The following is a 25,493-nucleotide window of genomic DNA, read 5'->3' on the forward strand; positions in this document are numbered from 1 at the left end:
TGGTAAGTAAGCTGACTTTGATATATTGATAATCTGTATAATGTGCGAATTAATTGACTATATCTGTATTGGAAAATCTAACAAAATTGGATAGAAAGTATTAGGGCGAGTCTTTTTTTTTTCTTTCATTTTTCTTTTCCTATTTTACTTTAAGGGAAAAGAAGAGCCCAAATAGTTAGATGAGGGGCTAGATAGAAAGGATTTTAGACCTAAAAGGTGCTTTACTACATATATGTAGATTTAAATCTTCTTTTTTGGTGGTCAACTACTTACTAAAGACGCGTTAGTTAATAAAATTGGTCGCTTCTCAAGCTAGTTGATCTTATGCATGCAGAGGCGTACTCAAACATATTTGTCAAACTTGGAATAATTAAGTGGATTATTACATGCTCTTTTTTTTTTTAAGTCCAATCATTATTGTCTTAATTTTTTATTACCTTCAGTTCTTACTTCATTAGGTTAATTACACTTTACCATTGGATTCATAATTGATCCAAATTTTTTATGTCTTGACTTTATTATTCAAATCATGGGACTATTTGTGTCATGTTCATTTAAATGTGATGAGAACAAACTGACACGAAATTAAAACTTGTCAACAAAATAAATGTGAAATGATATTAAAAACGTTAGCAACATTTATTTCAATTGCTTCATCCTCATAATTGGATGGTTCTGACGTCTAACTTATTTTGAGGATTCAAAAAATCAATACAAGTTGGCAAACGAATTTATGAAACCTTTGTTATTTAATGGACAAAAGAGGCGCCGGGATGAGCGGTTAAATAACCTTGTCCATATTTCGTATTCTCCTCTAAGTTTAAGCTCTTTTTTTTTTTTAAGGGATGTATTTTGTACAATTAAATCACACATAACCTATCATATGAATGCATGCAGTATTAATAATTATTGTTCTCCTTTCTATTTATTTCTAAAAAATCAACATCTGAACTCAATCTTAATGTCAGACAGACCTTTTCTTTAACAATATTACAAGTTTACAACTATCCATAATAGTGGAATCAATACAAAAGCGAATTACAAATGAGAAAGATTTTAAAGTTGACCACTGGACCAAAACCTTATTGGCCTATTCTCTTTTAGGCTCAAGAAATATAACTAAAGTTATGTAACTTTAAAGTGGCTTTTTTTTTCATTTTTTTAACAAATTTTCTCTAGTATGGTAGGGATGGAATTTAATAAACGGAGAGGGGTAAAAGAGATTTAAACATAATACCCATAAGTCTCGATGTCTCAATTTAGCCACTAGATTAAAGTCTTGTACAACAATCTCGACATCTCTTATTGATTTATAATATAGTCAATAACATTGTGCACAATAAATTTGAAAAATTAAGCCAATTTTGTTGCTCTTGAACATCATATACGGAGTAAGACATAAGAACTTATTAATTTGTCCCACCGGATCGTGTCTTAATCTACCAATTTATTAGGGTTTATCTGTAAATGAGGTCCCGTTTACTAGAAAAAGATAGTACTATTTTGAGGTCCTGCGTTACGAAATGTGGACTATATAGAAAAGTGTACAGTACCTGCGCATTCCTGCGGACAGTTGACAGTCACTGTTGGTTGGTGAGTGCAATTGTTTCAGGGATTTTTGGAGGGATAGATTTTTATGTACACAATAGACACTCAATATATTATTAATACACTCAATGTGTGGGTATGTACACAACATGGCAAACGTATGTATCTGTGTGTTTCTTTGTGTGTGTCTACACATATATATACAGACTCAAGAAAATCTAAGTAACAAAGTTCACGAAAGAAATAGTATTAAAAAAAAACCCAATTAGCATTTTTTTTTTTGAAGCACTCAATTAGCATATGTTGATTTTGAGTTAGAAATATATTCTTGCCAAAGGGAGTGGTAATATATATAGTTTGGATGGATTCGATTACGATCACCATCACGGAACAAGACATGTTTTTGGGATCGTAAGTCGTTTTCAGAGATTCTTACAGATCATTCACCTATACAGTCTTTATATCGACAGCAAAATTTGAATAAATGACCTTTTTATGAAGAAATGATCCGTTTTTGTCAACTAAGGCAACTTGTGTTGGCAGAGGGAATGGTGATGCTATTCGTAAATGGAAGAGTGGACTTGATGAATCATAGTATAACATTTTGAACATCCAGTAGGAGTTCAAATTGGAAAAAAACAGTCTAATTGCTATTAATTCCGATAAACTTTCATTTGGTTGTGATTTACATTTCTTAGTTCTTTTCAACTTCGATTTTTCCTTTCCTATTTGTAATTCATGGTTCATCATGGAGCAAGAAAATGATTAAGAATTTTTAGTCCATGGACGTAGCCAACTAGTAAAGCAATTAAACAAATTCATAAAAAGAAGTGGGCTCTAATATGTGAACACCATTTATGTATACAGCAATTATTTCAATGTCAAAAGCCCGAAGTTTTGACCTAAATGAATTAATTCAAAGGGAAAACTATTAGATTCCGGTTTGATTTGACTTTTAACAGTCAGCAAGTTTGATTTGGTTAAACGTGGTGAGAAGCATTTGTCCACTCAACATCAGAAAAATTAAAATCAATGTTGAACACTCAATAAGTATTGCATTTAATGCTACACATTTTTGACGTTTCAATTTAACGCTCCTTATGAAGATATTCCAGAAAGAAGAGAAACTAACACTACGTACGCACTTGGAGACCGTTTTAGCCTCATCATACTACAAATTTGTCTATTTTGGAACTTGTCAAAAGTGAGGTCAAATTATCCCAACTCAAAATTTGACCTCCAAACCATTGTAAATACAACACATCGTATGAAATTTTGATTTTGAATCTGACTAATCAGATTGATTAATCTTAGAATTTGCAAGAAAAAAAAAAGTGGAAAATCAAAAGCATTGTTTCATGATATGATAGCTTGTGTTTTAGCAATTTCTGAAACCAGTGAAGCAAAGAGATTGTGACTAACATAGCTAGATCAGATGCATGGTTACTTATGCCGTTATGCTGCTTATGGTGAAACGTCATTTTTATAAAATAAATGGTAGAGTGTCATTTCAGGCTTTCCAAATCTCATTCAAGCCCGAATAGGGCATTATCTATTTCTTCATTTCTGTTTCCTCAAAAATGAAAAAACTCTACCACGTTCCATTAGGCTAACCATCCATCTACATATACATCTATCCTGATCAAGTTGGCTTTTCACCAAATCTAAGATCATGATGCTACAATTATTTGCAATCAAAAGGTGGTCTACCTTTTCAATAATGTCTATCTACCCTAGCTAGTTGATTTGGGAAAATGTTGTCAATATTTTGGTACAGTGTCACGTAGCACATTGATTGTTGGAAACGGTGCTAACTAAAAAACTGACCAGAATTTCAAGCCACACTCCCGTTTCATATCAAGAGATGTTTCATCTTTCAAAGTGACAGTTACTGGATATCACTAGGTTAATTTAGAGTCTGGATATCCTATCGATTAAGGATCGAGTCTAATCTGGTACATTCCTTTTTCAATCTACAGCTTGTTTGACTGTTTGATCAGTACTCCATTTAGCACCATTGATATATTCATCAGGTCTTAAACATTTATACTGAATGCTTTGTCATGTTATGAATTGGTCCGAAAACCATCCCTATCCGGAATATACGCATATGTAGTTACAGTAGATGAACAGAATGGGCGTGCTTAATTAGCACATAACCATTATTCTTTTCCTAGGATAAAATGGGAAGCGGGGCAGATTTACTGTCCCTAAACAATGTAACATTTTCTGAACGTTTTGCAACTCTATAACTCTATGTAAATTTCTTATACATCCTTACAATAAAAGTGTGATATTTTGTTACTGTTCATATGAATCCCATATGTAATAATTATGTCTCTGTTGCTAAGTTTTACAAGTAATTTACATAGAATTACGCCTTGTTCAAAAAATATTATGTCGTTTAGGACGGTTGTTACCGACAATTGTTTGTGCCTTGGTCTGACAAAATGCGGCATTTGTCAGCCTGAAACTGTAGTTATACTTTTGTCTACTTTCATGATTAGTATGAGCAAATTGGTTGATTTGAAACCTTTTGATAACCTTTCAGTTGAGAGTAATGTGGCAAGGAACAAAGGGTTTTCTATTAATTCTGTAGTTAAAGAATGATGTTCCCCCCTAATGCTTATAATTTATGTGCCTGCAGTATGAAACATTGGGGCCTAAGGAACTCTAAGAGAAAAATTTTGGAAGCTAATTTTATCAACTACTTAGGTTCTTAAAAAAAACAACCAATTTGAAGTTATTTTGAACTAAGATTCCTACACAAACACACACATTTTGAAGTATTAAAGCATGGTCAAGAAGTTCTGCGACAGCAAAAATGACACTCCAAAATTCATAGCTATACTTGTGCTTTTTCCCACCGATGGTTCGAATTTTTCCCATGGCTCCATTCACCAACCAAAAACCAGCAGCATAGACGTATATTGTCTAGAACAACGAGGACTAAGGCAGGCTACTGCAACCTTCAAAACAATGAATCCAGAAAAAATTTCAGCATTTTGTATACTGAGAAATGTTACCATCTTAATTAGTCTAGTGTCAATTGGAAACAAATTCTGCTGGCATTTTCTACCATATAATGTAATGATGAATTGCTAATGTGAGTTTTTCGAAATTCCTAAGTGTCTGGAATTGGGCCAATTCCACTCTGGGAATCATTTTCAAATTCTTATGTTCTGGGCCAATTTCGCCTTCCAACAACAAAATTAATATCTTGATTGGGTTTAATTTTTTTGTTTTAACTTCGTCCTATATTCTTGAGCTATTAGAAATCATGCTAACCGGTCTCTCACCAGTTTTCCTAAGCAATTTAAACATAACCATGGTATAGATATTGGAAACCATAAATACTTGATGAGGGGGAAGGCTCTTGAAATTATGTCATACTTGAGATTTGAGTGAAGTAGCAAATTTTTGGCATTGGAATGACTAGTATTATAGGGTTTCTCCAGAGGGTCGTAAGGTCAAATCCTTTTTACTTTCTCTAAGCTTTTCTAGTGGCAACCTCAAATGTTCGATTAATGCAAGGGTAGCATATCAAATCTATGACAAATTAAGTTCAGAAAATCAAAGAGTCGATATGTTTAGAATATTGAACTTGAGCTTGAAGAGTATAAACAAATGATACAATTGGAGAGCTTTTGGGGCTAAATCAGAAATAACAGTTGATTTATGTATCCTTACATCCATTACGTCTATATCTTCATTTGTTCAGTGCTCTTTCAAAAAGAAAGCGAAAAAGAAATATCACATTGATCAAAGCAAAAGGTCCAAGTTTTAAAACAATCTAATGTTAATTAAGAAAAATCTATCCAACTTCGTTCTGATAGATAGTAACGGTTATACAACTTTGAGTCCCTCAATGGACATATATATATTCTTATAAAATTTAGATCTTGCCCTCCCCTTTCAAATTTTCGAAATTCTTTTATATCCTCTTCAAATAAGTACTAATATATATTTTCACTTATTCCTTTGACCCCCAAACAAAGCTTAGTTTCTGGTTTTGCCAGTGATGTGAACCATAGATGTGTGTGTGTTGGCATTAGGGAAAATTCTTCAGTATGGATGGGAAGAATTTTTTCAAGAAATGGCCACATTGTCTTCACGTCACATGTAAATTAGATTCATTTAATGTGTGATTCTAAATTTATTGAATCCCCCAAAATGTAATGATTCGAGATTTGCCTCCACTAAGTCAAAATTTTGGGTCCAATGCAGGTGGGGAAAATACGATTTCATTATTTCAATAACAGAAGAAAGAAGTTCCTTGCTTTATTTTTCAGGATAAACTACCATTATTTAAGAGAAGAAAACCTATATATGATATGTGTAGCATATTGCAAAGGTTTCTTGGTTAACTGTTAGTATGTATGTGGAGTGCAAATAGGCAAAGAAAAAATCAATAAAGGGTAAATTCCTTTTTTTTTTTTGGTCGAGACTAAAAAAGACTTAGTTCCAATACATTGTCCCTTCAAGGCCATAACGATTTTGGAATGTTAGAATACCTTTCGAGGCTGTTGATGACAATACTGTAAAAGAAACAAATCAAAGTTTCATAACAAACTAGCTCTTCAGGGCCTGATCGTTTCTCTTCAGTTTACCAACTAGTAAATCGAATCTGAAGGAACATTTGAACCTTGTCTTGGTTCTAAATTAATTTTCGGTTTCACCATAGATATCGCCTACGGCTGCACCGTAACAAACCTACGCCAAAACCAATGCTTTTCCCAAACCTGATGCATTGAATTCATAGGAATCCCTTTGGTTTCAGGCATGAAAAATACAATGAATATGGTCATTACAGCGATCCAACCAGCATAGAAAAGAAAAGCACCATACTTGAAGTGACACAGCATGGTCAAGAATGTTTGAGACAGGATGAAAGTTGTAGCAAAATTCACAGCAACACTTATGCTTTGCCCTGTCGTTCGAATTTTCACCGGAAATATTTCACTTGGAATGAGCCAGCTGAGAGGACCCCATGACCACCCAAAACCTGCTGCGTAGGCGCACATCAGCGCCACTATGGAGGCACCATATTCCTTAGAAATGTGCCTGGTTCCGGAAGTACCCGCCGCCGCAGCTACTACAAATGCAACCGCAACCTTCACAAAGATCATGCACAATTAGGGAAAAATAAAGTACTCATACGCATATCTAAGTTCAATCCTGTCAGCATTTAATCACCACATTTATATTGTGGTTTCCATGTAATGTTTACCCAATTGTTTTTAGTTTTTTCTTTTTTCCTAATTCTAGAAAGGCTTAGACATCATCAATTTAGTTTCCAGCTGGCGAGAAACCGTTTGGATTAGCTGTTTTTTAGAGTGTTTTTGAAAAACTTTGTTGTAGCAGAGTTGTATATTTTGGAATATATTTAGAAAATATTTTGGGATATTTAAGAGTAGAAGAGTTTCTAGAATATATTTTGAGATATTTTTTAAAATTTTAAAAAAATTTAAACTAATTTTTAGATTACCTTTTAGAGTACTTTTTAAAAATTTTTATTGTATTTAAAAAATTAATTTTTGAAAAACACTCCAAAAACGGGGGATCCAAACAGAGCATTTAGAAACAAAAAACAACGTGCTCGAGCAACAAGCAAATGGAAAAATCACTTATGAGTAGCACTGTCAATGGTGTACAGCCAACTCGAACTCAGTCCAAAAGAATTAGAACTGAGCGCTGTGTGTTACTAGGTCGATCAAGATTTGGGCCAGCCCAATTAAAAGTTGGTTTGGACATTTATATACGTTATTATACATATGAATATGATTTAATAACCGCATATATTATAATGTCTACCATTTATAATTTATATGCAATTGCATATTTATGTATGATATATTACATTGTAATTGTGAATCAATTATGAGTTTAGATCGAGTCCAAAATAGGCATGAAGCCCCAGCATCTTTGGGAGCTAAGTATAAACCTCTTAATATGAGCTCAAAGTCCAAAATTCAAAAGCCTCAATAGAGGTGCCAATGTTTGTATGTAAGCGATTCAGTCAAAAACTCGACTAGAATTCGAATTTGACTGAGTTCAAGTTACTTGGGTCTATTATTTTTTTAAAAATTTTAAATTACCTAAAACCCTACTATGATGACAACTTGTATGTCTTATACGCATTTGATCGAATAGCTCGAACACGATCTAAATCTCAATTTATTTCTCAAACAAGCTCGATTTTGAGTACGCTAATATTCGAGTTCGACTCAGCTAATTGCCACCCTAAGTCCAAGTGTTTTACACTTTTTTTTTTAAAAAAAAAAATCGAACTTAGACTTACAAAATCCCAGCTCCAAAAAATAAATAGATAAATAAATAAACCGATTGACAGACCTCAGTATCAGATTGCCTTTTGAACCCATGTAACAAGTATACTTCCTAACACTAGACCACGTTACGACAAGGTAAAGATTATTTTTTAGCCGGCCATGTGCGTGGTTAATGTGTTACGATGTTTCATTTATGATGTGCATCGTGAATTTATGGCTCTAATACATGTAAATCTACATAATCATATTTCAAACTGATTTAAATCTTACCTGACAAATGAACATTTGTGCACCACCCTCAATGAACAAAAGTCTTCGCCCATATCGATCAACTACGGCAGTGGACACAAGGATGGAAGCAAGATTAACCAGTCCTAGAATTATTGCACCAATGAGAGCTGAGTCATTTCCAAATCCCAGAGACTGGAAAAGAACTGGGGCGTAGAAGGCAATGATATTAATTCCACTGAGTTGCTGAAAAAATGGTATAGCAATAGACATGACAAGATGGGGCCTATATTGCCTCTCAAAAATTGTCAAGAAAGGTTCTCGATTCATGGCTTTCGCAATTTCACTGGACTTGACAAGATCCGCTAGTTCAACTTCAATATCAGTTTCTTTTCCTCGGATTTTGGCTAGAGATTTCTTGGCCTTTTCCAGTTTTCCACGCTCCACAAGGCTGCTCGGTGTGTCTGAAATGAGAAGTGCACCAATTATCATGATGGCTGCAGGTACTACGGCGAGCCCAAGGGAAAGTCGCCAACCCCATTCGAGTCTAGCAGCACCATAGTTCAAACAATTTGCTGCAACTACACCAATGCCAATGAAAAATTGAAAGCCCGTGTTGAATGCACCCCTCCATTTTGGTGGAGCTACTTCTGAAAGGTAAACTGGCGTTGCCTTGGGAAAAAAAGAAAGAAAGAATCAGTTTAGAAGTTAAGAATTGTCCAACTTGATTTTAGATCAGCAATTAGATTAACTGTAGATTAAATGAACATTTGGAGATCAAATGCCATTTTTGAAGCGTTAATTTGGTAACCTAGACAAGAATACATAATAGTTTTCTTGACAACGCGACAAATTATAACAAGAATTTTGTTAGGCCAGCAATTACTAACTAGCAATGCACATCAGCAAGTGCTTATATGTAGCTGCCACCATCCATTAATGTCCTAACTTTAAGTTCTACGATACATGACTTGGAACAATAAATTGTTAGTCTAAGGTTGTGCTGCCTTTGATATAACTGTAGAATTTAGTAGCAACTGGTTAAGAAAAGAAACAATTGAAAGTTATCAGAGTACCTGGTTAGTAAAACCAACACCAAATCCTAACAAAATACGTCCCAGGATGAGCATAGCAATAGTCTGAGCCCCGCCATTGATAGCAGCTCCGGCAAGGAATGTGAAACCTCCTAGCACCATGACGTTCCTTCTGCCTTGGGCTGCTGTGAGGCGGCTAGCCCCGAGAGACGCAGCTAATCCGGCAACGTATAGTGAAGATGTGAAAGCTGTCAAAACCTGACTGTCGTATACACAATAGACATTAGTTTTGGCACCGGCAGCATTCTTCAGTATTGACGGGAAGAACTTTTGAAGAAATGGTTCCATTGTAGTCACCCCACCTGCAAGGTACGGAATCTTAATATCAACAAATTTATCTTTGTGATTAAAAGGAGATATAAAATCATCTAAAAAGTTCTTGTGCAGAGTGACTTGTTCCATGATATGTGGAGAAATATCAAATATGCCATCTATCTAAAAAAATAGGGCAACAGTAGGGCTGTGTATGGTGTGTACATGTGAAACAAAATTTCTCAATCGGGGGTACACCAATTGGTCACCTATGCATAAATCTGACGAGGAGAAATGTTGATATTTTAGCGATTCCAATCTTGTTTTGTTTTCTTGATTTCTCCCACTTATGTGGGCAATAGAATCTACCATTCTCAATTCATTAAGAAAGCAAAAGAAAAAGAAAATTGAAGGTCTTATTGGTAGATATTCTTTGAAGCTTTCTTCTAGATTTCACAACATGCTGCTTGTCTGAAAATGACTAACTTGAACTTAAGATTTTCATTGAATTACATTAATTTCAAGTACTTGAACGCCTATTGACAAGTGATATTTTCAATTTCTTATACCCTTGATTATCAGCATCTCCACCATGATCTAATTGTCCTCTTTTATCTCCCCGTGCTCCCCCAAAAGCCACCTTACATGTCAATTGTAGTGTGCGAACAATTGTGCAGTTGTAGGCCTAATTTTTTATTATTTACAGCGGGTTGTACAGAGGAGAACGTGTAAGTGAGAGGTTACATGTTTAAAATCTCCCACTTACACTAAAAAATGAAAAAAAAAAAAAATGCCTTCGATTACAACATGTATTTGGGATTGTCTTTTCTTTTCTTTTTTATTTTTTTAAGTACTCTTAACTACTTTAGGTTGAAAATGCTTAGATGAACATGTAGATAACAAATTAAATTAATCGAAATTTTGGTGACCAACACCTCAAAGAAGATGGATACTAATGTCATGTTCCTTTAGCTGGCTATTTAGATATTGATCGGAGACAAATGATGGTTGTTATGTTGTGAGATTTTATGCATATACTTTGAGCTTCTTCATGTCTTTGAAAAGGGGCAGCAGCCATTGCCGCTATAGTGCTAGCCCTGCTTATGGATTCAGCAGCGACAAGAGGACGCTCCCATGGAATTAAAGAATACACAGAAGAAAGAAAACAGGAAACAGGGAAAATTGCACATCAAGACGAAAAAGAGCAAAAAGAAAGCAAGTTAATGCCATGTCATTAGTGCCAAACATGTCATATTCCACATAGGAAGTGATAGTTTGGTGGAACTTTGACTGGACTCTTTTGTATATATGTAAATTTTAATTTCTTATGCATTTAAAAAACATTAAAATATGACGAACCAATTATAACAACTGCGTATTCTAACCTCCTAGTGATCATCAATTATTGAGTTTGACCGCATGTTTCATTCAACCAATTCAGTCAACAAACATCTGAAGCATTATAACCGCTGTGGTTTGTATAGTAGGAAATAAATTTCATCTAACAGTCAACAGATTGCACTAGCACCATTATCCTGTTAACTGATGAAATTTAATATCCCGGGAAGGTAAAAAGCAGCAAAAAATACGAAGAATACAATAGATGGGCTGAAAATCTAGCTGGTGAGCCCCATATTTGAGCCTGACATACTTTCTCATTTATATCAGGTGGCAAGCAAAATCATACTAATAAGCAGAAAACTACGTAGCAAGGAGTCCGAACTAATTAAAGAATGAAAACAGAAGACAAGTACATACCTGAAATGCCAATGTCATATCCAAAAATGAGACCACCTGATGCAGCCACGATGCAGGTGATGACCACAGCATCAGTGATCTTACCTTCAACCTCTAAGCCCTGGCCATTGATAAGCCTTTCATGACCCCCAACGCCTACAGCCATGCCTTTATCTTTCGTCATTAAGTTGTAACTCTCTTAACTTTCTTGGTTATTCTCAGCTTGTACTTTTGCTTTCCAGCAAGAGCAAGAAGTGTTGATCCCTGCGCTAGTCAACTGAAGTGGTAATACTATTGCTATTTCTCAATCGTCAGTGTATAAAGAAAGGAAGATTTGCTTATGAGAGGGGAATTGGAGAGTGAAAATAATGTCGAGTTAGGTAACGGCAAGCAAGGATCCTAATCGAGCCGGCCCATTTGGCTCGATCTAGACCTTTCATTCATTTATCCATTCATTTATTTTTTTTTTGTTTAAATTTTGAAGCGGACGGCCCCTGAAAATGAGCCCACGGCTCCTCCAAGTACCTTTTGCATTGTGCTCAATAGAGAATTTTTGGTTCAATTATCAATATGAACCAATTCAAGGGCAGCCGAGCAAATATGCTGCCTACTACTCCTCGCGATTAGAGGTGCTATCGAGCCGAGTCGAGCTCGAGTAGCACCATACTCGAGCTCGAGCTCGATCAAAATTTGTGCTACTCGAGCTCGAGCTCGAACTCGATCGAGTAAAAAAATTTGAATTCGAGCTCGACTCGATGAAATAAAACTAAACTCGAGCTCGACTCGTTTAAGCTCGAGTAAATATTAAGCCCGAGCTACTCAAGCTCGAGCTCGAGTTTTGAAATAAATCTATAATTTTTTTTAAAAATATATAATATATAATATAATATAAATAAATAATATAAATAAAATATGAAAGCTCGATTAAGTTCGGCGAGCACTCGAGTACTTATTTCTTGAGCTCGAACTCGACTCGTTAAATTTAACGAGTAGCTCGAACTCGAACTCGAGCTCGATTTTACCGAGCTCGAGTCAAGCTTTTGATCAAGCTGCTCGCAAGCAGCTTGACTTGCTAGCACCCCTACTCGCGATTGATTGGTAGATGTAATTTTGGAAATTCCATATTGAAAAATTGTGGGGGCTCAAAAAATATAAATCTTGAGGAGGACTCCGTAGCAAATAATTGCATAAGTCCCTGTCCAAAATACTTTTATTTGCAATTTACTTTACCAAGGGCATTCCACTCCAGTAATTGCCTCAAAACTCAAATTCCATTGAAAATTTTTTGTTCTAAATCAATCTGCAAGCCGTATTCAGTTGGAGTAATACAGAAACTGTAATGCTTGAACCAAATGAGAAAGATAATGAAGTTGATTTCAGTCTTTTTGTAGAACTAAAACCAATTTGTGAGTTGGGCTTAAAATGGTTTTTATTATCCATTTTTAGAGAGATGGCACTTCTATTTTCGTTAATTACATTTTCACTATAATTTTAATCATATGTTTTTTATTTATTAGATTGCATAATAAAGCAAATGATAAAAATACAAATAACAAAAAATGGATTGCAATTTACATCGCGCCTTGCAAGGAAGGTATATGCTATATATCTCAAGTGAATGAAGGGGCTATTGCTTTCATGCTTTGATGCTTTCTTTGTCGCTACTGATAATCTTATAGTCATTGGATTTTGGGTCGCGTAATTAGAGGTGTATATTTAATTTTGGAGCCTTGCAATTGTATTGTACCTAGTTGGTGCCATAATAAAATGTTCCAAGAAAAGTCAAATTAGAAACTTAATAGTAAACTATTTCAGATATCATCCAACCCATCATACCTTTTTTTTTTTTTGGCTTTGGTTATGCATGTCATCATTTTGATGAAACACCCCCATGGCAAACTTTAATTTCTGATGGGAATCTTTTTATGTTTCTTAACTACATAATGTCGCATTTTCGTTCTTATACACCCATAGTGATCATTTTCTCCCCAAAAATCTGATGGACTTGGTGTTTGAAATGGGTGATATACAATGGATTTCTCATGTCACGTCTAGTGATAGCTATGTCTCTTTAGTAAGAGTGCTCTGAAGATCATTCTTGTTCTTAAAAAATGTTGGGGGCTTTTGCTTTGATGAAAATAAAGGGAGGATGCCAGCGGCAGTTTAATTTAATCCCATTTTGTCATGTTCCGGGCCTCCGGCTACGTACTTTTGACCAAATCCAACATCCAAATCAGATCATAAACGTAGAACAGAATCTGGCATGAAATTTTTAATTTTTTTATTTATGAGTGTTTAAATGAGATTTGGGTAAGAAAGACACAAATATTGTGCAACTTGATAATGAGGATGATATGTACTTGAAAAGTTATGAAATTGGAGATAATGAAAATGAAGATGAAGTATGGCTTAGATAGCTCTTTGATTTAGAAATTGAACATGCTGCTTTTATTTGGATTGACATTTATCAAGAATTGAACATGAACTTATTGCCTTATTTGGATTGCTATTTATCAAGGATTGAGTATGTATGGGATTTCTATTTTATAAATTTTGTGAATTTTGAATTTGGTGAATTGGATATAAATTTGGATGATTGAATTCTTTGGTTATATTCTGTAAATTTAACTTACAATATATATATATATATATATATATGACATATTCATGACATTATTCGGTGGTCGAACTCATTGCCTCTGAACTCTGAGTTTGGCCGAGTCGATTTACGATGCGAATCTGAAAACATATAGGGCCTGTTTGGAACCGAGTTTTTTGGCCAAATTTTTTAGCTACTAGTTTTTTAACAACTTTAACTACAGGAACCCAAAAAAACTTATCAAATTTTTTAACCTACACACTTCAAAATATCTAATACACAAAAAACTTCCTCTTTTCTTCTTCTTTCTCCCCCATCCCTATCCACCACACCTTCATCGCCGGCCACCCCTCCGCCGCCGGCCATCACCACCTCCGCCGTTGTTTTCGCCGCCGACCTACCCCTTTTTTTTTCCTTCTCCCTCTCCCTCTCCCCCTTCCCCTCCCCTCCCTGGCCACTCTCCCGCTTCCTTAGCTGCGATCTGATCGCACGGTACCATATCGCATCTGCGATCTGGTCGAACGACCGGATTGGGCAAAAGGGGAGGGGGAAGGGGAGGGGAGTAGGAAAGGGGAGGAGAATGGGAGAGGGAGGGGGAGAGAAAAAGCAAAAAAAAAAATTTGTAGGTGCCATGGCTGCTGGTTCTCTGCTTTGGGAGGGAGAGGGAGATGGTGAAGGGGAGTAGAGGGGGAGAGGGGAACAGAGAGGGAGAAGAGGGGAAGAGAAAAAGAAAAAAAAATTTGGGGAGAGGGGCTGCTGGTTCGTCTGGTACTGCGAGGGAAAAGGGAGGGGGAAGGAAGGAAGAAGAAGAATAAGAAGAAAGGAAAGAAAAGAAAAAGGAAAGAAAAGAAAAAGGAAAGAAAGAAAAAAAAAGAGAAAAAGAAAGAAAAGAAAAAAAAATGGTAGGGCCATGGCTGCTGGGAAGGCAGAGGTAACGGGGGAGAGAAGGGAGAAGGAAGAAGAAGAAGAAGAGAGAAAAGAAAAGAAAAAGGAAAGAAAGAAAAAAAAAAGAGAAAGAGAAGGAGAAAGAAAAAAAAGAAAAGGAAAAAAAAATTTTCGTTTTACAAAAACTTTAACAAAATTTTTTCAAAAACTTCCACGGTACACTAGACAAACTCCTAAAAAACTCCAGGTTCCAAACAGGCCAATAGTCCATTAAACATTCTAGAACAAACGAACAATAATCAAGCGGTATAACTAGTAATTAACTCCAGTGTCCAAGGGTACATTCGTCAAATCAACCAATACCCTCGTTACTCCATCCACTCGTCAGCTCCTCAAATTCCCAAGCCCTAGCACCTCCTGCGCCCTTCGCCTCTTCTTCTTCATCAGTTTCTCTCTCACACAGTCACACACTCTCAATTCAGACTGAAAAAATGTCGCACTTCGGGAGATCGGGCCCTCCGGACATCAGAGATACCTATTCTCTCCTCGTCCTTAACATCACTTTCCGTAATTACACCCAAAAATCTGTTCTTTTTTTTCTTGTTAAGATTTTTTTCTTTTTTCTTCCGATTAGTATTGTTTCTATGATTTTTTAGGTACCACCGCCGATGATTTGTTCCCGCTCTTCGATAAGTATGGCAAAGTCGTTGACGTGTTCATCCCCCGCGACCGCAGGTATTCTCTCTTGTATTCATACTCAGCTGGATTCGGAGCATTAATTTATGTGCATAAATGTATAAGTTTTCGTCTTTTGATGAGTTGTAGAAACAGGGTTTCGATACTTTGGAACTTTTATCGAGTTCTGGGCTTTATTCTTTTTTGAGCAAATATTACTAGTTAGGATTGGAAATATGCTTGTATGCTGAGCGTTCCACCTCTAGATAGAGTATTCGCGCATTTAAATTTGTAGGTTTTGTTTTTCAGTTTTGTGTGTGTTGGAAGAACTTGTAGCAAAATTTGGAGAAGTTTAATCCAATCTGGAAGTTTATCCCAATGTTTAATCTGTTTAAATATGATAGTCCTATTGTATTTTGTCGAAATTTAGGTTACAAATAAAAAGGCAAAAAACCTGGACTTCCCACGGGAAAAATAAAACCAGTTTGTTTTGATACATATTTTCATTGAATGGCTATTTTTGCCGCCTTATGGTGTGTGTGCATGTGCATAGTATTCATATGATAAATTGTGGGTGTGATTGTTAGGACTGGTGATTCAAGAGGATTTGCTTTTGTGCGATACAAGTACCAGGATGAAGCACAGAAGGCAGTTGAAAAGCTTGATGGTGAGTTGTGTATCATAAAGATTTTGACCTGCTTAAGTATGCTTTGGGTTTATCTTCTGGTTTGAAATTCTTTTCTGCTTCAAGCTTTCTCATCATGGAGTTTGGTTAATATTTCAGGAAGAGTTGTTGATGGAAGGGAGATAATGGTTCAATTCGCAAAATATGGTCCAAATGCTGAACGAATGTGAGAGATTTGATTATCCCTAAGTTTTTATTTTTTAAACTTGTGCCATATTATTTTAATGTAGCTTCCTGGAATATTTTTTCCCCTTAGTTGTCCAAGGACACTTAAAAAAATGACTATAAGATTAAAGTAGTTAGGTTTGATTACTATGTTTTGGAATGTATATTAAGGTTTTCTACTAAGTTTCAACTGTCATTTGCTTTGGATAATAGTCACAAAGGAAAAATAATGGAACCAGTTTACAAGTCAAAAGGAAGGTCAAGAAGTCGCAGCCCTCGGCCAAGGTATCTAATTTAGTCTGTTTATTATGGGGTTTTACTGTGGAACTTGTCTTGTATTTACTTGACAGTTGAGGAGACATAGCATGCAGAAAGATTGACTTTATGGTTATAGTGAGTTGTGTTTTGTTGGTGTAATGGCATACTTGAGTTGGAACTCTGTTGGTGATTCTGGAACCTTCAGATCTGGTTAACATTGCTCTTCTGGGAACAGAGTTATCATTGTTCATTGTTATGGATTGGTCCACAAAAATACTGTCAAGTAGAGTTGGGGTTTGAATCTCTTTATAATTGAATTCTGGGTCTTATAAGAGACCTGCTAGTGTAGTGGTAAATACAGTGCTTCTTTAGTCCTGGACTGCAAGTTTTATTGTCGTTTCAATTTATTATTGTTATCTTTCTTTTCTTATGTTTTGAAATTTTCTTGTGCTTTCAAATTTTTGGAATCTGTAGCTTGGATTTTCAAGAATGTTGCTTTTCTCGCATATGAAACCTACAAATAATTGCTGACTTGTTGGAACCCTTTCAGGTACAGGGATGATTACAAGGATAGGGATCATCGTAGAAGTAGCCGTAGTAGAAGCAGAGGAAAGGATCGTGAGGGTCGTCGTGGCAGGGATAGAGATTATCGTCACCGAAGCAGAAGCCGCAGTGGGAGCCCTGATTACCACAAAGACCGTGGAAGGGGCAGATATGATGATGATAGACGCAGTCGAAGTCGGTCTTATGGAAGGTAGTGCTTTTCTTGTTGCTCATTATTCATCGTTTAGGGATGAATTCTTGCTTTATGAGCTTTGGCTGTGGTCTAATGATTTTTTATAAATGTCTCAGTGCCTCCCCTGCTCGGCGCAGTGCAAGTCCTAGGAGGAGCCAATCTCCCCGCAGAACCCCCCCTTCTCGTGGTGCAAGTCCTGATGCAGTTAAACAGAAAGATCGTTCACCAACCTCAAAAAGTCTGTCACCGCGTGGTCGACGTGCTGATTCCCGAAGCCGATCTCCGCACTCTGATGCTGATGTGAGATCAAAACCTTGTTTACTTTCACTTGGATTAAGAAGATTTGAATCTAAACTCTCTCTCTCTCTCTCTCTCTCTCTCTCTCTCTCTCTCTTCTTAGGATTGAGTGGGCAGGATACCATCTCATGGATCTTCAGATTGAAGCTTGGTGCAGCGCTTGTCTTGAGGAGACCATTTCTGATATTCATGTTATGAATGTGTAGACCTTGATAGAACTTAATTGGCCGAACTGGTTATGAGGTTTAGCTCCTTTCGTCGTTGTACTTGCGCTTTCTTTATATCTAGTTTGATGCTAGTTTCTGCACTATGGTTTGTGTGGATTTGGTAAATTGTCGATTTTGGTGAACATATTGACTGATGTGACCACTATTACTCAATTTTTTACTCATGATGGACCCTCTACTGGCCTTCTATAGTTGTGTTCGTGAAGAGTAAATGTGGCTGATTGGCAAGATGATGCAGCAGCTGTAGATGCTGTTTGTGTGATGCAGCAGCTGTTGATGCTGTTTGTATGATGCAGCAGCTGTAGATGCTGTTTGTATGATGCAGCAGCTGTTGTTGCTGTTTTTATGATGCAGCTGTAGATGCTGTTTGTGTGATGCAGCAGCTGTTGATGCTGTTTTTACTTGCTGTTGGTTATTTTATTTTGTTGCTGGTGACAAACTTCAGTTTCTTTACAAATTTCTGACCCTGTCATGATTGGTAAGACTAATCAACTCAAAGTTGCTACAAGTCGAATATGGTTTGCACTTGACCTAATAGCCTTCACTTTTTGCTGATTTCAATTTTGTGTTGAAGAATCTTTGATGTGATCAATTAGAAGATGGTTCGAGCGCCTGCTTTATTAAGTGTAGCTGGTGCAGTTGATTCAGGAACCAGGGTCCAGTAATGTTGATAATTTGCTAGATGGAGTTTGACATATAAAACCATAGTCTGGACTTGGAGGATGACGTTTGGTCTATTGCTTCTGCTGGTTTTAAATTTAGCTTTTACCACATTTGCCAAAACTAGGTGGGAAGAACGTGCAACATGCAAGTGTTTATCCTTCTGATGTGTATTAATCTAATATTACTTTTTAACATTTGTTCAAACTAATAGAATTTTAATCATGTGAACTACTGTGCTTGCGTAAACTAATGCATAGAAAATTTACTTTAGAAGAATGTGGGCCACATTCTTGGAAATTTACTTCAGAAGAATGTAGGCTACATTTTGGTGTCAAAGAGGTATTTTTGAATGTCAGAACATGTTTAGTTTTAGTTAGCTAACTGACGACGAAAAATTGCGTTGATAAGCAAGAATAAAGAAAAAAAGGGTCGCTGGAGAGTTTTGTTCATCTTCAAAGTTCAGGGTAATTGAAGCTGCGAGATAATGAACTTCGTATGATTATGTGCATGCATGCAGGCATATATGTGTGTGCATGTATGTATAAGAGTATTCTGTTTTATTTTGGGACTCCTTTTCATTCTTGCCTGAGGAAGTCGGATCCCGGTTTTATTAGGTTATGAGAAAATTGGGCATTTTCACACTGAAGAATTCGTGTTGGACTCGTTGTTTTCCAGATAGAAAGTAAACGCGCATGAACGTTAAACTTTGTTACATGTGCAGCAATTTTTTGTCAGGGAAATAGGGGTTTGTTTGGATTGCGGTTTATTTGTCAAAATATATTTGCTTACGTCATCATTACAACAGGTTGAACCTCACAAACTCAAGTATCTTGACTTGCAGGGCAATAATTATTTTCAAATACCATCCCACGTGAAATTGGATGGTTGAAAAATTTGTGATACTAGTCAAAATTCTATCTATTGTTGGAAAAATTTGTGGGTGCAAACCCATCGGTTTACACTTCCTTCTTGTGGCACGAGTCCACACTAGGTCTTAACTCACCACAAGTGTAATAAGAAATTAAGCATTATAAAATGATTGGAAGTCTCTTTGATTCTCTAATGTGAGACAAAATCTTTTAAAATACACAACTATTTATAACAGCTATGAATTTGAAGTTTTTGAAGGCACCAAATCTTACAATAGTAGTTGAGTTATGGAAAAGTGTTAGGTGATGTTTGGATTGTAATTTTCTATCAAAAAATTTTTACGTTTTTTATGAACACGTCTTCTTAATCACTATTTTTCCTCGCATTCATCAAATCATTACAATATATTTTTTTAATAAAAATTTCAAAAAATAGCAATCCAAATTAGATAATACTACTGGTGAGACATGCCTACTTATCATCACAAAAAAAAGAGGCAATTCTACAATAATTATGAGAAACTCACTACTTCCAAACAAAAATTTAAGTACTTGTGTTTTTGTCTACTAAGAAATAACTAGTCTTTGACTAAAACACAGACTAAGAGGATCGATCAAGTCCACGCGTAGTCGAAGTTTACCCATTGGTGACAACTTTCATTTTCTACCGATCCCCCCGAAAGTAACACAAACAAGGACAATATATGAGACGACTACTTTCATTTTTTCCATTCAAATGTTCACTTTGAGCCATCTTGAATTCACACATTAACGTAGTAACCATGATCATTATAGTTCTAACGGCATTCCTTTGCATCCTGGGAAGTGCATTAGCTTCTGTTGAAGAAGCTGAGGCTCTTCTTAAATGGAAAGCAAGTTTTCAGAACCCGGATAATCCCCTGCCATCTTCATGGAATCTTCCGCCAAATGCTGCGAATTCTTCTCATTCTCGAAAAGAAATCGCCAGCCCCTGCGTTTGGTATGGTGTCTCTTGCATTCATGGAAGTGTCAACCGGTTGAACCTCACAAACTCAAGTATCAATGGTACTCTCTACAACTTTCCGTTTTCATCCCTCCCAAATCTTGAATATGTTGATCTGACCCTGAATGATCTTTCTGGGACCATACCACCTCAGATAGGTAACCTCTCCAAGCTCTTGTATCTTGACTTGCAGCGCAATCTATTTTCAAATACTATCCCACGCGAGATTGGCCGATTGAAAAATCTCCAAACCCTTCATTTAAATGCCAACGAGTTAAATGGCTCAATTCCTGAGGAGATAGGGCAATTAAGGTCTCTAAGTGATCTGGCTTTGGCCACTAGCAATCTTGATGGCCCTATTCCTGCTTCCTTGGGCAATTTAAAAAACTTGACTTATTTGTATTTCTATGATAATCTGCTTTCTGGCCCTATTCCTCCTGAATTAGGACATCTTTACAATCTTGTTGACCTTTACATGTACGGAAACCAGTTATCAGGTCCTATTCCACCCTCCTTTGGAAACTTGAACAAACTAGAGGTCATGCATCTTTACAGCAATAAACTCACTGGTCTCATTCCTCCTGAGATAGGGAATCTAACATCACTGCATAGTCTGAGTTTATTCAATAACAGTATAAGCGGCTCAATCCCACCATCACTAGGCAATCTAGCCAGTTTGACTCTCCTGCACTTATATGGCAATCAACTCTCTGGTTCAATTCCCAAGGAGTTGGGCAATCTGAAACTTCTCGAGGATCTAGAATTTGCCGATAATCTGCTAAGTGCTTCCGTTCCTGCTACACTAGGTAACTTGAGTAACTTGCAGTATTTGTATCTCCGCATGAACCATCTTTCTGGTCCTATTCCCCAAGAGCTTGGAAACTTGACAAAGTTACTTCATCTGATCATGGGAGAAAATCATTTCTCTGGTCACTTGCCCGATCAGCTATGTCAAAGTGGAGTGCTTCGCAACTTCACTGTAAATGACAACATGCTTACAGGTCCAATTCCTAGAGGCTTGAAGAACTGCTCAAGTTTGCGTAGAGCTGCCTTCGGTGGAAACCAGCTCGGTGGAAACCTCTCGGGGATACTGATCATGTTTGGGTTCTATCCACACTTGGACCACTTGGATCTTAGCAACAACTTTTTCTATGGCGACCTCTCTATGTTTTCTGTTATTTGAACCATTAGAATGTTAATTAAATCAACAGAATGTTGAATGTTATTTGAATTAGAATGTAAATTATATTATTAGAATGTTTTCATTTTACTTATTTTGTAAAATAATAGATTATTTTAATAAATCAAATTGTAGATATTATATTTGATCAGTTCCAATTATTCATGTTATTCTTTTTAATGAAGAGATAGAAGTAAAATTAGATCTATCTTATCTTCATTTTTACAGTGTGATAGTGTATGATGTTCAAAACTTATATTTGGGCTAAAAAAAAAACTTTTTCTAACAAAAAAAAAATTTACATTTACATATTCTACATTTCATTGCACCAGTAATACCACTCATGCTTGATTGTCACAATCAAGTTGACACAAAGAATTTTTTGTCACCCATATAACATGGTACTTTTTGGTCATTTTTTAATCAATTGTTTTCTAAAAACGTTAGTGAATTTGGAATTATAAATCAAACATTTTTGGGAATTTTTTTTTTTTGAGCTTTTAGATAATTCATAACTTAAACTCTAACATACAAGTACTGATACCATCATTGGACAGCAATGTGCCGATATTGGACAGCAATCCCATAGCAAATTGCGACCTGCCAATAAATTGGCTTTGACTACATTGACAGTACAAATTTAGGTTGCTATGGTTATACACGGAATGCCAAGCGAGTTTGGAAATTTTTTTTGAGTTTTTTAGATAATTCATAACTCCAACTCTAACATACAAGTACTGATACTATCATGTTTTATACAATTTACTACATACTAACAGTATCATTAAATTTAGTTCATAAGATTACAACGGCATTCACAATGGCGTGTCATAGAGGATGTAATACCTTTATTACACCTAATTATTATACCCTCCCATAGTGGGAGTATAGGTGAAGTGTAATAGTCATGATGCGTATCGTAATTATTACACGTATAATAGGCTAATTATGGGTCCTATTTGACGATTTGAAAAGCTTTAAATTTTATTTTATGGGATATGTATTATGAATTATTAAAATAAATATGTGATTTGATTGTGGCCCCACACTATTATACTCTAGTTCGAGGCGAAAGAACTCCTTTTCTCTCAAATATCAAAATATCCAATATTTCAAAATAAATTTACTGATTACCCACAATCAGGAAAAAAAAATAATTGAAGGAAAAGAATTGCAATAATCAAAGTGGCAAAACAATATAGAAATTGGCCAGTTATCATTATTAAGAAATCTAATTATTATTTTCGTACTGGTCATTAAGGAATGCAAAAGAAAGGAGAAAAAAAAACGTAGATTGAAAAAAAAATATTTTATAAAATAGGATTTATCTATATCAATTCCAACCAAATATTGAACTTAAAAAAAGATTAATTTCTTTATGTAGAGTGCAATCTATAGTGAAAGATAATATAATGAAAGAGAAGTTAACAAAGTGATGATATAGTATATGAATTATACTCTATTGAGTGTGACCCATTGTAGAGTGTAATCCATTGTCATTGCCCTATATTCAAAACTAATAGTGTAACTTTTAACCGAATTTTTTTGTCCTTCTTGGTCATTCGAATATTGAGTTTGGTTGCATCATTTCATTTTTTTTTTTTGATAATTTGGTTGCATCATTTCATAATCATGCATTCTTTGTTTTCCTTCCACTAATCGTAGGCGCATTATGAATTAGTATTGATTATGGATTAGAAGGAACTCACAAGTTTGCAGTACAAGAATTACACTTCGACTTTGTACTTTGTACTAACTTTTGATTTTTACGTTCATTATTTTATTGCAAAAGCATTGATTGATGGGAGTTTCAAAAGGTCAGGTCAGTTACGCTTAATCAACACTAGCCAGCCTTGTTCTAAACTTTCCAAACACAAATTAAATACGAGCAATATTCCTTTGTCCTAAGAGCACTTTTTTCCTTTTTGTGTAGTATTGATATTTTTGACAATCTTAATAACAATTTTTTTGAGCTGTTACTAATAAATAACTCTAGATTTAAATAAAAATTAGGAGTTCTTAGAATCCTTTTCACTGCATATATTCAAGATTTGAACCATGAACTTGATATTTGGGGATGCGAAGGGTGTAGGGAAGGAAAAAAGAGACTAAACTAAAAATTGGAGATGGGCTACAAGGTTTGCAATTTTGTACGTCAAGAAGATGAAGTTGAATATTGTAAGTGTTATATTAGAGGGTATTTTACTATGTACTTGTCATTATATGTCAATAGATGTTACACTTTAGTAATTGTTACTATTATTAGTTACTATGAGTTTTGCTAATACTTTAAATTAAAATGTGAATTTTAAATTTATATATAAACTGGGATATAGTATGTCTATTGTTTTTAATATGTGTGATAGTTATTAAGTATTTAAATTAATCATCACTATATAAAAGGTAATGAAAGATTTCTTAGTATACAAAGTTAATATGTAGAATTTTCTTTATACAGAAGGAGTATACATGAGTTATCTGTCTGTGGTCTTTTCTTTTCAATTTTTTTTTGAAATTCTAATAAATTATTTTTTGCTAAATTATTTATCTTTCATGTCATACATCTAATTGTAGGATATCGCATGATAATGATTTTCGATCTTTGGCGGTGATTGATGCTATATAGTTGTAGTTTGGGGAATTGTAAAAATGATCTTTGTATAACAGATTAATAAAGCGAATAGCTCCCTATTGAATGCAGAATATTAGCATCATATTCAGATTCATAAAGGATGCTGTATTCTTCTTCCTCAAACAATAGTATTTCCGCAGCCCTAACAGTTGGAAACGTCGGTGATTGGAAAGGTCAAATTATGAGCAGGACTTCTTGGCCAAGTTTTGAAGTTTTAGAATGTGCTCTATAAAAACACATGACCTACGTTTTAAACAGTATTCATTATTAATATGCTGTAAAATAATAAACTTATGACATGTAACTTGAAAAGTAATGTACATCTATCATCTTAAAGTTTTTTTTTCCCTTCAATAGGAGATGAGTGGAATTTCAGAAGCGGAGAAAGTTGAAGAAAATTTGAACATTTAACGTCTTAAACAATTGCTAGACAGGTAATTGTACTGTCTATCTTCATTGCAATGATAGTAGTTAGTTATCATGTTAAGAACACCGTAAAAGCAAAAAATAGGACCCAATGCAAGCCATTTAAAAGTCCATCAAATCATTTTTTTTTCAAAAAAAAGATGAAATTGAGAATCTAGGTGAATATGGGCTATTAGAGTAATTAACCAATCAGTTGAGTATGAAAATGGCATGTCCTGCCATGTCAAAGAAATTTACCCCGCCCTACCTCGACCCCGTTAACTGCTAGCCCTTTTTGAAGATTTACCCCCAAAAAATTTTGTGTTTGGATTGCATTTTTCATGGATGTTTTGATGAAAAATTACTGTAGCGATTTGATGTATGTGAGGTAAAAAGGTGATAGGGAAATGTGTTCACGGAAAACAAGGCCATTTGTCCAAAAAAGGAGAAAGCGCTCTACCTTCTCAACGGATAATATGTCTTCTATTTGCTATGAATCAGTAATCAGCCAACTTTCATTCATTGCTCCATTAGTGCTTTAGAAATGATAATAATACAAACAGAAACAGACTTCCATAGGTTGCATCCAAATGTAGAATTCAGCTATACACCTAAATAATGTAAGAAACAACTTGGGAAGTTGCTAAATTGTAGTTGGCTCGAAAAAACATGCATACACTTTGCAGAACCAATTTTAACACATATAAAAATATGTGAAAAGAGGAAGAGAATAAATACTCAGTAATTTATTAATCCAGAACTCAATGATAACAATATTAAGTTGTAGTCTTTAGCTTACGATAACTCTCAAATCTCAAGTATGAAACTTTCTCTCAAATCTATTTTTCAATACTCAATTCAACTCTCCAAATATCAACTCTTCTATGACTCGACTTGACTCTTCAAAATTTAACCCAGCGCTATAACTAGCGTTTATAGACTAATAGTTTCTTAATTATGTACAAATCCAAACTAACTAATGAATCAAGAAATAAGTCGGATTTTAATATATTCATATCGTTTGATAATAAAAAATTGAGCATCAGAATTAATTAAATGGCACTGAATTTCCTAGACAAAATTTGC

At 35.2% G+C, this 25,493-nt stretch overlaps 3 protein-coding genes across 5 annotated transcripts; 2 read left to right on the forward strand and 1 right to left on the reverse strand.

The window, feature by feature from the left end:
- Window positions 1–6,051: 6,051 nt before the first annotated feature.
- On the reverse strand, window positions 6,052–11,533 carry LOC113749396 (sugar transport protein 5). The gene is made up of 4 exons (XM_027293121.1): window positions 11,171–11,533; window positions 9,143–9,462; window positions 8,109–8,738; window positions 6,052–6,662 (listed from the first exon to the last, which is right to left on the reverse strand). The coding sequence occupies exons 1-4, from the start codon at window positions 11,331–11,333 to the stop codon at window positions 6,240–6,242; spliced, it is 1,536 nt and encodes a 511-aa protein (XP_027148922.1). The 5' UTR covers window positions 11,334–11,533; the 3' UTR covers window positions 6,052–6,239.
- A 3,499-nt stretch (window positions 11,534–15,032) lies between these two features.
- On the forward strand, window positions 15,033–18,567 carry LOC113749052 (serine/arginine-rich splicing factor SC35-like). Of its 3 annotated transcripts, XR_003464491.1 has the most exons (10): window positions 15,033–15,200; window positions 15,290–15,368; window positions 15,896–15,975; window positions 16,093–16,159; window positions 16,372–16,443; window positions 16,967–17,170; window positions 17,269–17,452; window positions 17,553–17,692; window positions 17,869–18,154; window positions 18,251–18,567. XR_003464491.1 is itself a non-coding variant. In XM_027292694.1 (8 exons), the coding sequence occupies exons 1-8, from the start codon at window positions 15,125–15,127 to the stop codon at window positions 17,556–17,558; spliced, it is 768 nt and encodes a 255-aa protein (XP_027148495.1). In that variant the 5' UTR covers window positions 15,033–15,124; the 3' UTR covers window positions 17,559–17,867. The 3 variants fall into 3 exon arrangements, 2 of the variants coding, with proteins under 2 accessions (XP_027148495.1, XP_027148496.1); XM_027292694.1 differs by lacking the exons at window positions 17,869–18,154; window positions 18,251–18,567 and having other exon boundaries at window positions 17,553–17,867; XM_027292695.1 differs by lacking the exons at window positions 16,372–16,443; window positions 17,869–18,154; window positions 18,251–18,567 and having other exon boundaries at window positions 17,553–17,867.
- A 1,423-nt stretch (window positions 18,568–19,990) lies between these two features.
- Window positions 19,991–21,373, forward strand: LOC113750298 (MDIS1-interacting receptor like kinase 2-like). The gene has a single exon (XM_027294294.1). The coding sequence runs from the start codon at window positions 19,991–19,993 to the stop codon at window positions 21,371–21,373; it is 1,383 nt and encodes a 460-aa protein (XP_027150095.1).
- Window positions 21,374–25,493: the final 4,120 nt, after the last annotated feature.

Source organism: Coffea eugenioides, chromosome 10 (genome assembly GCF_003713205.1).
Source record: "Coffea eugenioides isolate CCC68of chromosome 10, Ceug_1.0, whole genome shotgun sequence".
NCBI lineage: Eukaryota > Viridiplantae > Streptophyta > Magnoliopsida > Gentianales > Rubiaceae > Coffea > Coffea eugenioides.

Excerpts from the sequence above, each read along its gene's own strand:
- LOC113750298 (XM_027294294.1), top strand. The coding sequence starts at position 19,991 with ATGATCATTATAGTTCTAACGGCATTCCTTTGCATCCTGGGAAGTGCA.
- LOC113749052 (XM_027292694.1), top strand. The coding sequence starts at position 15,125 with ATGTCGCACTTCGGGAGATCGGGCCCTCCGGACATCAGAGATACCTAT. Across the intron at positions 15,369-15,895 it reads TTCATCCCCCGCGACCGCAG|GACTGGTGATTCAAGAGGAT; the intron begins GTATTCTCTCTT and ends TGTGATTGTTAG. Across the intron at positions 17,171-17,268 it reads CGAAGTCGGTCTTATGGAAG|TGCCTCCCCTGCTCGGCGCA; the intron begins GTAGTGCTTTTC and ends TAAATGTCTCAG.
- LOC113749396 (XM_027293121.1), bottom strand. The coding sequence starts at position 11,333 with ATGACGAAAGATAAAGGCATGGCTGTAGGCGTTGGGGGTCATGAAAGG. Across the intron at positions 9,463-11,170 it reads ATATGACATTGGCATTTCAG|GTGGGGTGACTACAATGGAA; the intron begins GTATGTACTTGT and ends CGTACCTTGCAG. Across the intron at positions 6,663-8,108 it reads CACAAATGTTCATTTGTCAG|GTTGCGGTTGCATTTGTAGT; the intron begins GTAAGATTTAAA and ends ATCTTTGTGAAG.